Below are 13,689 nucleotides of genomic sequence, written 5' to 3' on the forward strand. Positions count from 1 at the left end.
AAATTTGAGCCTACTCCTTAAATGACTATCTTTTCACTGTAACCTCACCTGGCTGAAGAGGCAAGGAAGCTCTAATGTCACTTACGAGGTCTCCCCCAACATGACCTAATCACCTCCCAACTGCCCCACTTGCTAACACCATCATCGTGGTGGTCATAATTCCAGCCTATGAATTTAGGGGAACACAAAATTCAAACCATAGCAATCAATGTCCTTAAACTCAAAGCTACGACTCAACTCAAAGAAACCTCCATACTTAAGTTTGATTGGAGGAACGACGAGTCACCACGATTACACATCCGCTGTACGTGACGCTAAATGGTTAATGTGTTGAGATGATTTTGTGCAAATAACAATTCACATATCCCAACACGGCAAGTAAAGTAGAAAAGTTTCAAGAGTGAGAACATGGAGTAAGTATTTCCTAAGGGTTGGTGGGTGATTACCTAATGTTGGAAATTGAGATGAAGGGGGAAAAAGTGATGCAGATCTCAGTTTTGTTTTAAGATGCTTTCTTTATATATGGTTTTTGTCCCCCTGTAAAAAGAAAATAAAGAAAGACAAAAAGAGGAGGAGGAGGCACAAGGGTAGGAAGAAAGAAAAAGGAGGAAATCCGAAATGCAAAAGGGAAGGAGAAGGAAGAAGAAAAGAAAAGGAGGTGGGATGGAAACATCTAATGTTCAGAATTTAGTTAGTTTTATCTTGAAATCTTTATTCCAAAAATAATCTTGTATGGGTCATTAGAGCTGGGTCAATATAACAGTGTCTTCTACTTGTCTTCCTAAGTAAGCTGGGGCAGTGAGGCCAGCAGTTATCAGTGTCCCTCCCTACTTTTTCATCTCCCTTTTGCATAAGTCTAGAAGGAAATAGCCAACACAAATTTAGCGCCTGACTCCCAGTGTAACAGCCGTGGAGGAGAGAGACCAGTGAAAAGCTCGTTCTGCTCCGATGACAAAGTTGGAAGAAATGCAGTAAAAAGTCTGAGCTTGTGACACAAAGGGGTGGACACACTTGGGATTAGCCCCATCCCATAATTTAGCCCAAGACCTTCTCTTATTCCTTTCGCTCTCCCTGGGGCAGAAAAAAAAGGCAACCCTCCTATGCAAATCAGGTTAGAAAAAACATTATCATCACCTCCTCCATAAGCCGCATTTTCCTGGAAGGGAAACAAACCCCATCCGAGAGAGCTGAGAACCAAGCAATGAGGCTCTGACAACCAGGGCCGTCTCTGTTCTTCTGTTCTTGTTTTTTGCTTGTGTGTGTCTTTGTTTTTATCTACTGACCCAATAAATGGCTGGGTATTTTTTTTTTCCTCTAAATGCCCAATGTTAAAGAAGTCTCATTCAGGGGAACCATAACGGTGGTCTTGGGGGGACTGAACAGGCTGTAAATGATTGACACTGTCCAACAAAGCATAATGCCATCTGATGGTGATAGGAGAACACAGACGCCTAATGCCCTGAGAATAAGAGTTAATGAGGAAACCACAGGTGTTCAGGACTGGGCACTCCAGTCACCATCTGCCTCACAACACCTGTGTCAGTAACAAACCCAAGCCACACTTTTCTTTTCCTGCTACTCCATTGGACATCAACCCACCAAAAATGTTCTGTCTCTTTTTAGCCGAAGAAACTGAGGCAAAAGGAGAGTAAATGGCTCTCCCAAAGTCACGTGATAAAGTAATGCAGCCTTAACAAGAAACCAAACATTCCGTCTCCCAGATTGGCGCGCTACCGGAATGCTTGATGAGTTAATGCCTCCCATTGTATCACTGGTTTTAACACTGGGTGGGTTCTGAATATTTTACTTTCTTGCCATTTTGGGGTTATGGTAAAATCCACATCACACAAAATTTCCCACTCTATCCATTTTTAAATGTACAGTTCAGTGGCGTTAAGTACAGCCACAGGGCTGTGCAACCATCACCGTCACCCACGGAACCAGCTGAAACTCTGTGCCCTTGAAACTGTAACTTCGCATTCTCCTCTCCCTCTGGGCAGTCCTGGCAGCCACTGCTGCGTGTTTTTTTACAGGGAAAAAAAAAAAAAAAAAGTTGAGCTCGGTTTACAATCAAAAGTTGTAATTAGATCCAGGAGGGAGAGGGTGGGGGTAGACGTAAATTCGGAACTGACTACATGTAGGAGACAGGAGACCATGACTGGGTGTGTGTGTGTGTGTGTGTGTGTGTGTGTGTGTGTGTGTGTGTGTGTGTGTGTGTGTGTGTGTCTTTAAAAGATGCTCCACCCCCCAGCCCGCCTCCCCGCAGTTTGCCACTGGGGTTTTGCAGTCTCCTGATTTCCTCTTGCCCCCAAGGAGCCAGCATGGGCAATCTCCTTTGTAGTTTCAGAAGCAAGTCTGTTGCCCTGAAGGTCGCGGTCTGAGCCTCTGAGCCGTGCAGTCTAAAGGTAACCACTTGTTTTTCCTTTCAAAGATCTGCCCCAACGATAGGCTGGAAAGCCTGATTGGTAGGATTCCTTCAGGGGCTCAGCCCAAAGCGCTTCCTCCCATCCCCTCACCAACTTCAAAACCAAAGCTTGCCAAGAACCTCTGGAGGAAAACCTGCTTGATTCCATCATTTCACACAAATGGCTAATCCTGGAGGTGGTGCTGTTTGCAATGGGAATCTGCACAATCACGGGAAACAGAGCGACGGCTCACCGAGTGGAAACTGCGTGAAGAATGGGATCGTGAAAGAAGCCCAGGTAAGAGGCGAGCCCTCCCCCGTACTCGGGAAGGACTTGGACATTTCCCTCTTTCTTTCTGATGCTGTTGGGAGCCACCGGACTGCAAGTCCTTCCTGCGAAGTGTTTTGTGTGTTCTGACACTTGGGCTAATTTCAAAGGCTCGGCTATGAAAAAGTTGAGCTGTGGATTAAGGGGGAGCATATCTGCTCTGTCCAAGAGCGGACACACAGACCCGAGAGCCTTATATGCCCCGAAATACGAACATACCTACTAGTCTGCTTTCTCCGGAGCATTTTAGGGGGCAAAGGGCCGAAGGCTCAGACCCGTCCGCCGAATTTCCGTGCATCAAACAGTCACAGCAGGCTGGAGTCCTCGGGCTTGGGCAGGGAAAGAGCAGGGATAGTGAATGTGCTGAGGTGATGTGGTGTGGGCGGCATTTTTTCCCCAGTACATGAGAAATGCCTCTCTGGCTGAAAGGCGAATTCTTTGCGCTGTTTAGGGGAGCATTGTCACAGCTTACAGCTTGATTTGGGGCCAGAGTCCTTCTTTGAAAGGACATCACAGGCATTCCGTTCTGAGACACTTCAGAAAGGGTGGCTTATTGTTCACACTGCACACAGGAACTAAACAGACTTTTCATTGTTTTCCCATTTGATACTTTTTTGTCTTTCTTGGCTCTTGGCTCTGACAGAATGTTTGATGGGGATGTACTGAGGAGGAGGAGGGACTTCGGAAAGGTTGTCAGTGTATTCCAAGAAGGAGCCCCCGTGTACCAGGTACCTGGAAAAAGACAGTGCCCTCCTTCTCACATAATGCCCTCTGCTAAAGCCGCACAGGTGAGCTCACCGGCTTCAGGAGCAAATTAGCATAGCCAAACAGGTGGCTTCAGTCTTGGGAAATGAGAAGCTCGGCAGGGAACCCGTGCAGTCCTGTATTACACATCCACCCCCTAGGAACCAGCATCCACCCAGGGAGAAGGTCATACTGTTCTAAGATCACAGGACCGGCAGAGCTAGCTGGGAGCCAGTCCATCACTCAGGGAATTAAATTCGTGCTTCCGGTTGGAAGAGGTGGGTGGAGAGGGGTGCTCTGCAACCTGGGGTGTGTGTGAAAGGCTGTGGTCCCAAAATGTATTCCCCTCTTAACAACAGGCATTACTCTAGGCTTGGACGTGTTCACCAAAAACTCAGGCCTGACCTCTCCCAGCAGTGTCTCTGAAACCTATCACAATATGAAGAGAAACATTCAACTCCTGTCTTCTCCATGAGGACAACCCCAATAATATCCACCATCTGTTTGTCAGTAAGTGTTCATTCAGACTGCTAACCACCCAAGAGGCTCCTTGCCCCTGAAATGTTGGGAACACTGGCCACACACCCACTCACCCTCTCGGCCAGTCTGACCCTAAGGCCTCTCATTTGGGCAGAAAGGCCTTCAAAGCCGTCCTTCTGTCTCTTTACTTTATCTGGGTTTTGTAACGACCTTCCAGCGTCTGAGGTTGGAAACTTAGCTCAATGGTTGTGACCACTCCTAAGTCAAGATGAAACTCAAGATCCTAAAGATTCATACTAAGTACTCCTGTAGGATTGAAAGTACCCTTGGACATCAAGGCCTCTCTTAGGGCAGCAGAAAAGAGGAGGGCTGCTGTTGCCTTTTCCAACAGCTCGCTCTGTAGGGCCATCCAGAGCCTGTTGGTTCAGATATATTTAGGTGTTACTAAATTGAAATTGGCTTCCACTGAAAGCCTCAGTTATGACTTGAAAAATGTTTTCCAGAAAGAGTAAACCCTGCTGAGATCTTGGTGCAGGAAGACAGACAAGGGCCTGTTTTGCCCTTGAGGAGGATGCAGTCATCTTTACTCCATGGTCTTCTGTCACTAGTTTTAGCACCTTTTGCTTTGGAGACCTTTCACCAACAGGTCTTAACCAAAACCCTTGCTAGTTGACAAGAGCAATTCATAAAGGCTTACAGATATCCTGGGCCAGTGGTCGTCCCAACACCTTCTGTCAGGCTTAAGGCTCTAGGAAGTAGGATCTAAGATTCGGTCAGCTTCACCCAAAATCCCCTCACACTTTGTCGTCCTGCTTTGCAATCATACACCAATACCTCTGTTCCTTTTATGTGTCACGGGACCCTGTAGGACTCTAAACAAAGGGTTCTTGGTGTAAAAAAAAGAATATGAAAATTACCGTTAGGCACTCTCTCCAGACCCTCCTTCTCTTTGTTCCAATGTAGCCTGGTTTCGACACCCTTGCACTAGAGTCCAGCTCACTAGCCCAATCGCAAGGTTAGCAAGGGGGCAGACTCCTTCTGTCTGGAAAACCTCTAGTTCTTCTCTGGAGTTTTTTGGAGCTTAATCCTATTGCATGTTGTCGTCTCTTTAAACCCCACATGACCTGAGGATGCACTGATCCTTGGTTTTCATCCCTGATTAAGTCCATTTATTTGTTCACTTGGAGTATGACATCCTGTCTCTTACTTCTGACAGATGGAGCCTCAGTCAGTAACAGAACACTCGTGTCCTAAAGGATTTTTCTCTCTCCTCATGAGCATATCCACATAAATGATGGAAAGGCCCTTAACATCTTAACTCAGACTTGATATTTGCTATTGATTTATTTAATTCCCATAAAATTAATTGGGGATTACTGTTCACATAATTGCTTTTTCACTCCCACTCATTCCTGACCTGGCCATACCTTCAAATTAAGAAAGCCTGAAGCTGGGAGGTAGTCCTAGAGTCTTCATTGTTCTGAATACTGCATCGCCTCCAAGTTATCTTTTCATGGGATGGGGTCTGCATTTTTCCTTTATTACGTTGATCCTATAGGATCAAGGAAAACTGTTGAACTTTTCCCTAATCATTCCTTTCCTAGAAGACAAAAATATCTTGACATTAGAGTTATTCTAATTCACTGAGTTCTTGACCCTGAATGTTGTACTTTACAGAATGAGGTAGAGACAGCCTGAGCGGTAGTCTCTTATTCTACCATCTCTTCGTTCATGCAGTAGTATTTATTAAGAATCTGTTGTCCTTGGGACATATAAAGATGTACAGAAAAGGACCATTTAGCTATTAGGAGAAAGCTTATATTAAAATTGAACAATGAACACAGTAAGTTAAATTATGGCACAGGACAAGAGCTGTCACAAAGCAAGTATGATTTAAGGACAGATGAGTGGTACGGATATTAAATACCAGAAGTTCGGAGAGGAGGAAAACAGCATGTATCAATGGTGTGCTACATACCAGGACTCAGCTCAACACTTTACATAGAGATCGCCTAGACCCTCATTACAGCCCCATGAAGTGGTAGCATCGTGCCCAATTTACTGATGAAGAAACATAAGAGATTAAGGAACTTGTGCAGAATTGCAAGCAGCATAGCCAGGAATTGAACCCAAATCCATATTGCTCCAAAGCCATTTCCCTTTCTACTACATTCTAAGATATTCCAGGTTAGGGTGGTCAGTGACAGATTTGTAGAGCGGGGAGAACTCACACTGAATCTGGAGACATTTGAAATGGCAGAGCAAACTGGGAGTTTATCCCTGGAGGCCAAATAAGGAGAAGAAGGGAAAGGAGCCCCAGAGATGAATGTAAGCATTGGTAGATGGAAGGACCAGGGAACATAGGTCATAAATCTTTCCAGAAAGGAAGGTGGGGGGGGGGAAGCGAAGTCTGTGGCATGACAGAGTGCAGAACATTTGAGAGACTTCTCTCAGTTTGGCGAGGCTTCAGCATAAGAGGGAGTGGGAATGCCATGCCCAGCTGCTGCTCGGTAAATGCTACACGAAGGGGAATGTTCAGGCAGATTCGTGGAAATCCTTCCTAGCTCTATAACCATTGAATATGAGCCTTCTGTTCTCCCCACTTTTTCATATCCTTCTGAAGCCCACAATGTCCTGCTACATCTGCTTTTCTGTTACAGTATAAACTTCTGGACAGTGAGAACTGTGACTTACAGTTTAATTGCACACAGTGGTAGCTGCCTGACAGGCCCTTGTAAATATTCATATCTGCGGGGGCTGTCTAGTCTGCACGCTGATGAAAACAGGTCAATAATCTCACCAGTTATAAGAAGAACTCATATAAACTACAAGTTTTGGCGATCTCTTGCAGTTGCTCTGAATGTTTATCCACTTTCGTCTTCCACAGTCATTCTCTAGTACCTTTTGTTTTTTGGTTCTCATTTCCTTTAACAAATCTTCAATGTGACAAAGTTTCTCTGTGATCTCCTTAAAGAGTCTCATTTTTTCATGGGCTCATCATTCTAAAGCATTCCCGTATGTCAGGTGTTATATCTATTCGGGTGAAAATGTTCTGTCTCCATTTATAGTAGCTCACCAATGTGACAGATAAGTAAATAAATAATTATAATATTTAATGACAAGTTCTATAATAGATATTGCAATTATCTATTGCTGTGTAACAGCTACTCCAACTACCCCCAAATTCAATAGTTTTAAACAATTGCTGATGATTTCTATGGGCTAGGAATTCAGGCAGGCTTGGTAGGGATGGCTGTCAGTGCTCCATATGGTGTTTAATGAGTATCCAATATGGACCCACTGAGACCTTGGTACTGGCTGTTGTCTGGGGAACCTTGTATCTCCTTCACAGGGATACCCTCTCTGTGTGGTCTCTCAGTATCAACAGAATAGTTCAGGCTTCTTTAAATGAAGTCTGGCTTCCAAGAGAGTAAAAATGGAAACCACACATCCTCTTAAGGCTTAGGCTTACTTCTACCACATTCTGTTGTCAAAGTTAGTCACAAGGCCAACCCAGATGCAAGGGGAAGGGAAATGGGCTCTTCTTCTTGATGGGGCAAGCTTGCAAAGTCACATTACAAAAGGTTGTGAGGGGTTGGAGGAATATTTGTGACCGTCATGGGAAACAGTCCATCACAGCAGAGATCTGTGAACCATGTTTAGGAATACAGAGAAAGGGCATCTCACCCAGGATAGGAAGGCAAAGAAGTCACTCTTGGCCTGACTCTTAAAGGCAGGGTAGCCAGGCACACAGTCATGGAAAGGCATTCTAACAGAAGGAAACACTCTTAGAAAGATACAAAACATCAAGACATGATGTGGATAAATGGGACTAAGTTTAGGATGTTTAATGGAGATAATCGGGTAATAAGTCTATAAAAGTAGGTGGGATAAGATCATAAAATACCTTTGTCTTCATTAACATTCCTCAAAAAACAGACTCAGACATAAGGATTTGAGGTAAGAAATTTATTTGGGAGGTGAACCCAGGAGTTAGGGGAATGGAGAAGTGAGACACAGAAGAAAAGGAAGTCAATACATTTGTGAACAGGTTACCACTGTTGGCAGCTAGTGCTCAGATTTGGAGGGAGGGGGGCAACTTGATGATGGTGTAGAATATGCCTCAAAGTTGTCCCAACTAAGTCACAGGTTAACGAGGTTTATGTCAACTAACTCCTGTCCATCACCAGTTGAGGGATTCTCCCTGGAGCATTAACCACAAAGCACTTCTCGCCTGACTACATATGATCAGAGAAAGCCCTCAAACTGACCTACAGGTGCTTGCAGTAAGAAATCATCAGAATCCCAGGGGATCTGGATAGCAACAAAAGCGTATAGCCATATATATTTGTAATGAGGGAGCTTTGAGAAGAGACTCGGCGTGATCAGATGTGACTTTCTCAGGCTGTGTGGGTTTTATCTCTGGTGACTTTTAGAACATGACATTATGGATTATCTTTGGCCTAATGGGCTAGCCGTCATGGAAGACTAGCTTATGGTATTGAGCGTGATACAGAACCTCCTACTATAGCTGGCAAGGGAGAAGACAAAAGGAGCATGTCAGGGTTGAATATCACAGCCGCGATTTTCTCCCTTTGCACTCAAAGAAAGTGAAAAAGTAGAAACCATGAAGAAAAATTTAGTGAATTTTATCTACATAAAAAATCTAGGGGCGCCTGGGTGGCACAGCGGTTAAGCATCTGCCTTCGGCTCAAGGAGTGATCCCAGCGATCTGGGATCGAGCCCCACATCAGGCTCCTCCGCTATGAGCCTGCTTCTTCCTCTCCCACTCCCCCTGCTTGTGTTCCCTCTCTCGCTGGCTGTCTCTCTCTCTGTCGAATAAATAAATAAAATCTTTAAAAATAAATAAATAAATAAATAAATAAATAAATAAATAAATATCTAAAACTCTGTATGGGATAAAACATAAAGAGCAATGAATAAAAATCAATTGGAAACTGTAATTTTAAGTAAAAGCTCCATTTACACTAGCATCAGAAATATGTTGTACTTGGGAATAAATGGAAGAAGTGAAAATCAATTTGAAGAGAAAACCAATTTTGAAGAGCAGCATTTAAATGCTGCTGAGGGACATTAAAGAAAAGTGGAATAATTGGAAAGGCATACAATCTTCAAGGATAGGAAGACTCGAGATGAAAACTATGTTAATTCTACCTAAGTTAATCCATAAATTTCATGTGAGCCCAATAAATGAGACAACATCATTTTTTTTGTGTAGAATCTATAATCTAATAATCAGGAGCCATAAAAGAAGACGTTGAAAATTTGATGACATAAAAATCAAATATTTCTCTCTGCCATGACAACAAAACAAAAATAGCACCATAAAATAATCAGAAGGTAAATCACAGACTGGGGAAAATATTTGCAATTCATATCACAAAATGCAATTTCTTAATATATAAAAAACTTTTAGAAACCAATACAGAAAAATGTATAAAACCAAAGCATCAATAATAATAGTAAGGCCAATAAGTAATTGCTCCCTGCCAGGTCTTTTTATAATATTTGCCTCATTTAATTCTCATAACAATACTGCCAAATGGATATTATGAGCCATGTTTGTATAGATGAGGAAATTGAGGTTCTGAGAATATAGGTAACTTCCCAAGGTCACACAGCTAGAAGAAAACTGGGACATAAACGCTAGATCATTAGATCATACCCCCTAGCCAATTTCTTTTTACTCCAACATGTTGCCCTGGACCCAAGAGTATTATCTACTTCCGACTAAAATAAGCCTGGAAACCTTTACTTTAAGAACAGAAAATAATTCCAGTTGCCTAAGTTATCAAAGAAAAGAAACAGGCTTATGCTTTCATTGTGACCACAAATAGTCTAGAATATCATGCTCCCACTCCTAATACACGTTGGCCTATAGGTGAGAACCTTGGGAGGTAACCAAGAAAATAATAATTATGATAATCCCCAATACGTATTGAGTCTTTCTAAATGCCAGGCATTCTAAGTGCTTTGGATTCATCATCTCATGACATTCCCCTGAGGTAGATACTATTATTATCAGACCCATTTTATTTTATTTTTTAAAATTTTATTTATTTATTTATTTATTTTGAGAGAGAGAGAAAGCATGTGGGGGTGGGAGGGGTGGGGAAGGGCAGAGGGGGAGGGAGAGGGACAAGCAGACTCTGCTCTGAGCCTGGAGGGGAAGAGGACTCCATCCCATGACCCTGAGATCAAGATCTGAGCTGAGATCAAGAGTCAGATGCTTAAGTGACTGAGCCAGCCAGGTGCCCCTATCAGACCCATTTTAGAGGTCTGATAGAGGAAACAAAGTTTCAGTAAGTTAACCATGGTCCTCAGCTCACAAATATCAACTCCGGGTTTAGAAACTAGGTTTGTCTAATTCTAGAACCCAGGTCCTTAGTCTACACGGGTACTCTGACCACAAGGGATTAAGGGGCAAACTGAATTCAGCCTTGAAGGGCAGAGTCAGTGTGGGTTAAATGTATTGTGGATTGTTTTGCTTGCTTTCTTTATTGTTCTTAATGAAAATTTAGCTTAGCACCAAACTGTCACATACCAGAGCTTTCAATATGCAACATTGTCTGCTCATGGACAAACTACATCAATGCGCTGACCACCCCCACCCCATTTTTCACTTCAAACAACTCTGAATTTAAAGAAAATCGACCCATGTAACTCTAAGTCATATGGACTCAGACTGAGCCCCAGATGGAGCTCTGGAGATAATTTAGTTTTCGGAAGCTTCTCTAAGGGCACATGGCCACCCTGAATAGGCAGTTAACTTGGCCCAGGATTTCCTGGTAATAGTGACATCTTGGACATGTGATGTGATAGATGGAGGATTCTTGCAAATTCACTGAGAGATGGAATCTATTTCATTCCCTTTGAATCTGGGCTGAACTTAATGACTTACTTGGCCAACAGCGTGAGGCAGAGGGGATAATCTGGAACTTCTGAGACTAAGTTACAGGAAGCCTTGTCGCTTGAAGCCAGGCCTCTTAGAACACTCACTCTTGGAACCCAGCCATCATGCTTGGAGAAAACCCAAGTAGTCCCAAAGAGAAGCCCAAGTAGAGCGAAACCAAGTGTCCTTGCTGATAAGATGCCGCACCCGTGTAGACAGCGTGGGTAAGCTACCTTGGAGTAGGTCCTCCAGCCCCGGTGTCTACCTGCTCCCGTTGATACTTCACACAGTATAGATGCGCTGTCCCCGCTGAGCCCTGCTCGAGTTATAGATTCCTGAGCAAACAAATGATGTTTTAGCTGTGGCGATGGCTTGTTAAGTTGTGGTAGATAAATGAGCACACGGATATTCTATTTCCTTAAAATGCCTAGAAAACTCACTCTGCAATCTCACTTAATAACCATTTTTAGCTCTGGCATTTGCATCTTGAGGGAAGAGTTTGTGTGGGCCATCCATTTGCATTTAATCGGTGGCAAAGATGTCTTTCTCGAAGCTGTACACTTTTGTTTCGTTTTGCTTGTGTTTCGAAATAATGACTGTATGCTTTAAGATGAGTGTCTGGCGGGTATATCCAAATACCAGATACAATAAACTCAAGTATCACCAGTGCAAAAACACAATCATTTAAACGCTATCAAGTCTGATATATAATTATTCAACCTGAGGAGGCTGTAATTTACTGCATTATCTATGAAGAAAGAGCTGACTCAGGAACGTGTGTGTGTTCAGGTGCAGATGTTTTTATTAATTAAAAGAATACATGTTTTTAATTAAATATATTTAATATCTGCCAATTAAATACTAATTTTATCTATTTGTTAAAATTTCCTTGAACAACTTTCCCTTTGGAAATACTGCCAGAGATAGATTGGTATTAACCTAATTACTTGCGAGAGATCAACTACATTTAGTTTTAAATACACTTAATCTTATTACTAAGTATTGTCACATTTGTCTCAATAGGCCTGAACTAATGTAATTTTTCTGGAATTCTGAAGTATAGCAACCTATAAATTCATGTGAGAACAAGCTGTTGCTGCCAAATTAGAAACAGGTTAGATTAACCATTTAAACAACAACAACAACACTGTAAGCATAACTCTGAGAAGTATTCAGAATCACTCTCCACAATCTACTTTCTCCATCACACTGCCAGTCTGAATATTGCTGCCTCAAGAGTTTTACCATATTGGTTGACAGACTGTGTGATTTTCAAAAGAAGCTGGAAATCCGCACGGGGTGGAAAAGGTGCCAGGGAGAAAAACACCTGATTTTTAAGTATTGGCATCTAATCTTTAGAAATTCAAATAGTGTGGATTTCAAGGAAACGTTGCTACCAGCCACAAATCTGTAACCTTCAAGTTATAAGCAAATCGGATGAGAAAATTAAGCGGTCATTAATTGAATACTCCTTTCTCATATATATTAGGGAAAATGGCTCTTCTTAATTTAGACTTTATATATATATATTTTTTAAAGATTTTATTTATTTATTTGACAGAGAGAGAGAGAGACAGCCAGCGAGAGAGGGAACATAAGCAGGGGGAGTGGGAGAGGAAGAAGCAGGCTCCCAGCGGAGCAGGGAGCCTGATGTGGGGCTCGATCCCAGGACCCTGGGATCATGCCCGGAGCCGAAGGCAGACGCTTAACAACTGAGCCACCCAGGCGCCCCTAGACTTTATATTTTTAAAAGCAATAGAGGAGTCTCACATCTTCATTTTCCTGAGTTGTTATATCAACATTTGATCCTGGGATATGCAAGTTTGAGGAACAGTTATGACCAACCACACATACTTGATTTCCCTGACCAAATATTGGGTCCCACTTATCGAAATGTCTGAGAAGTGACAATATTCTACTGGTCAAATCTCATCACTAAAGCTTCATAGGAAGTGATCGACAGACCTTTTGTTAGATAATGCAATCATAAGGCCTGGTCATGTTATTGTTCTCTGTATATGCTCTACCTGGGCCTTTAAAAGTTGCCTAAGAAAAAGGCCATGTGCCAGTCGTGCTTATCCTCATAACTACAAGTTAAACCTGACTGTTCTTTCTCTGCCCTGTGGGGCTTAGCCTCTTGGAAGTCAAGGATCCTCTATGAGAAGCTGATAGATGCTCCCTATGGAAGAATGAATACGTCCATAATCACAAAGCTTTCCAAGCAGAGACTCATGCCTTCCCTGACTTTCTCAGATCCCAGGTTAAGAACCTCAGCCCTGGAGTGCCTTTATTAATTAGGCTACCTCTGTTCTCACAACCCAACCAGAAAAACCAGCCAATCAACCTCTCCAGAGAAGATAGGGTAAGGGATTCACAAGTTGATTCACGAAAGAGAGAACAACACGCTTAACCCAAAGCCATCACGTGACAAGCCCCATGTGTGTAATTTATTTGTTTAGAAAATTTATGTTCGAATTTGCCTTCTAAAACATTACAACGGATTTGTATTTCTTTTACTGTAAAACTACTTTTACATCCTCCACTTGAGTAAAACTGAACTCAAAGTCAAAAAGGTATTTTCTTTTCTGGTGGCTTTTCACACCCCAGCACCCCTCAGGATTTCCCAGGAAATCACTTAAGGAGGAATGGACAGCAGGAAGACCAATATTCAACATCACATAGAACTGGGTTTGAGTCCCAGCTCTGCGCCTTACTAGCCCGGCCACATTGGGCAGGTAACTTCGTGTCTCTGATCCATACCCCACAAGGCAATGGTGAAGGTTAAATGGGTTAGTATGTAAGGTTCCCCATAACTATCAG

At 42.8% G+C, this 13,689-nt stretch overlaps 1 protein-coding gene across 2 annotated transcripts in view; it reads left to right on the forward strand.

Annotated features, from left to right (window-relative positions):
* Positions 1 to 2,282: 2,282 nt before the first annotated feature.
* Positions 2,283 to 13,689, forward strand: part of SPTLC3 (serine palmitoyltransferase long chain base subunit 3) — a 133,657-nt gene continuing 122,250 nt past the window's right edge. Inside the window, exon 1 of one of the 2 annotated variants that reach the window (XM_026503019.4) lies at positions 2,283 to 2,702. In XM_026503019.4, coding sequence (XP_026358804.1) covers positions 2,586 to 2,702 — 117 coding nt within the window. In that variant the 5' untranslated portion in view covers positions 2,283 to 2,585. The remainder of the gene's footprint in view (positions 2,703 to 13,689) is intronic. The other variant, XM_057312667.1, reaches the window with a different exon arrangement.

Source organism: Ursus arctos, unplaced genomic scaffold (assembly GCF_023065955.2).
Source record: "Ursus arctos isolate Adak ecotype North America unplaced genomic scaffold, UrsArc2.0 scaffold_16, whole genome shotgun sequence".
Classification (NCBI taxonomy): Eukaryota; Metazoa; Chordata; class Mammalia; order Carnivora; family Ursidae; genus Ursus; species Ursus arctos.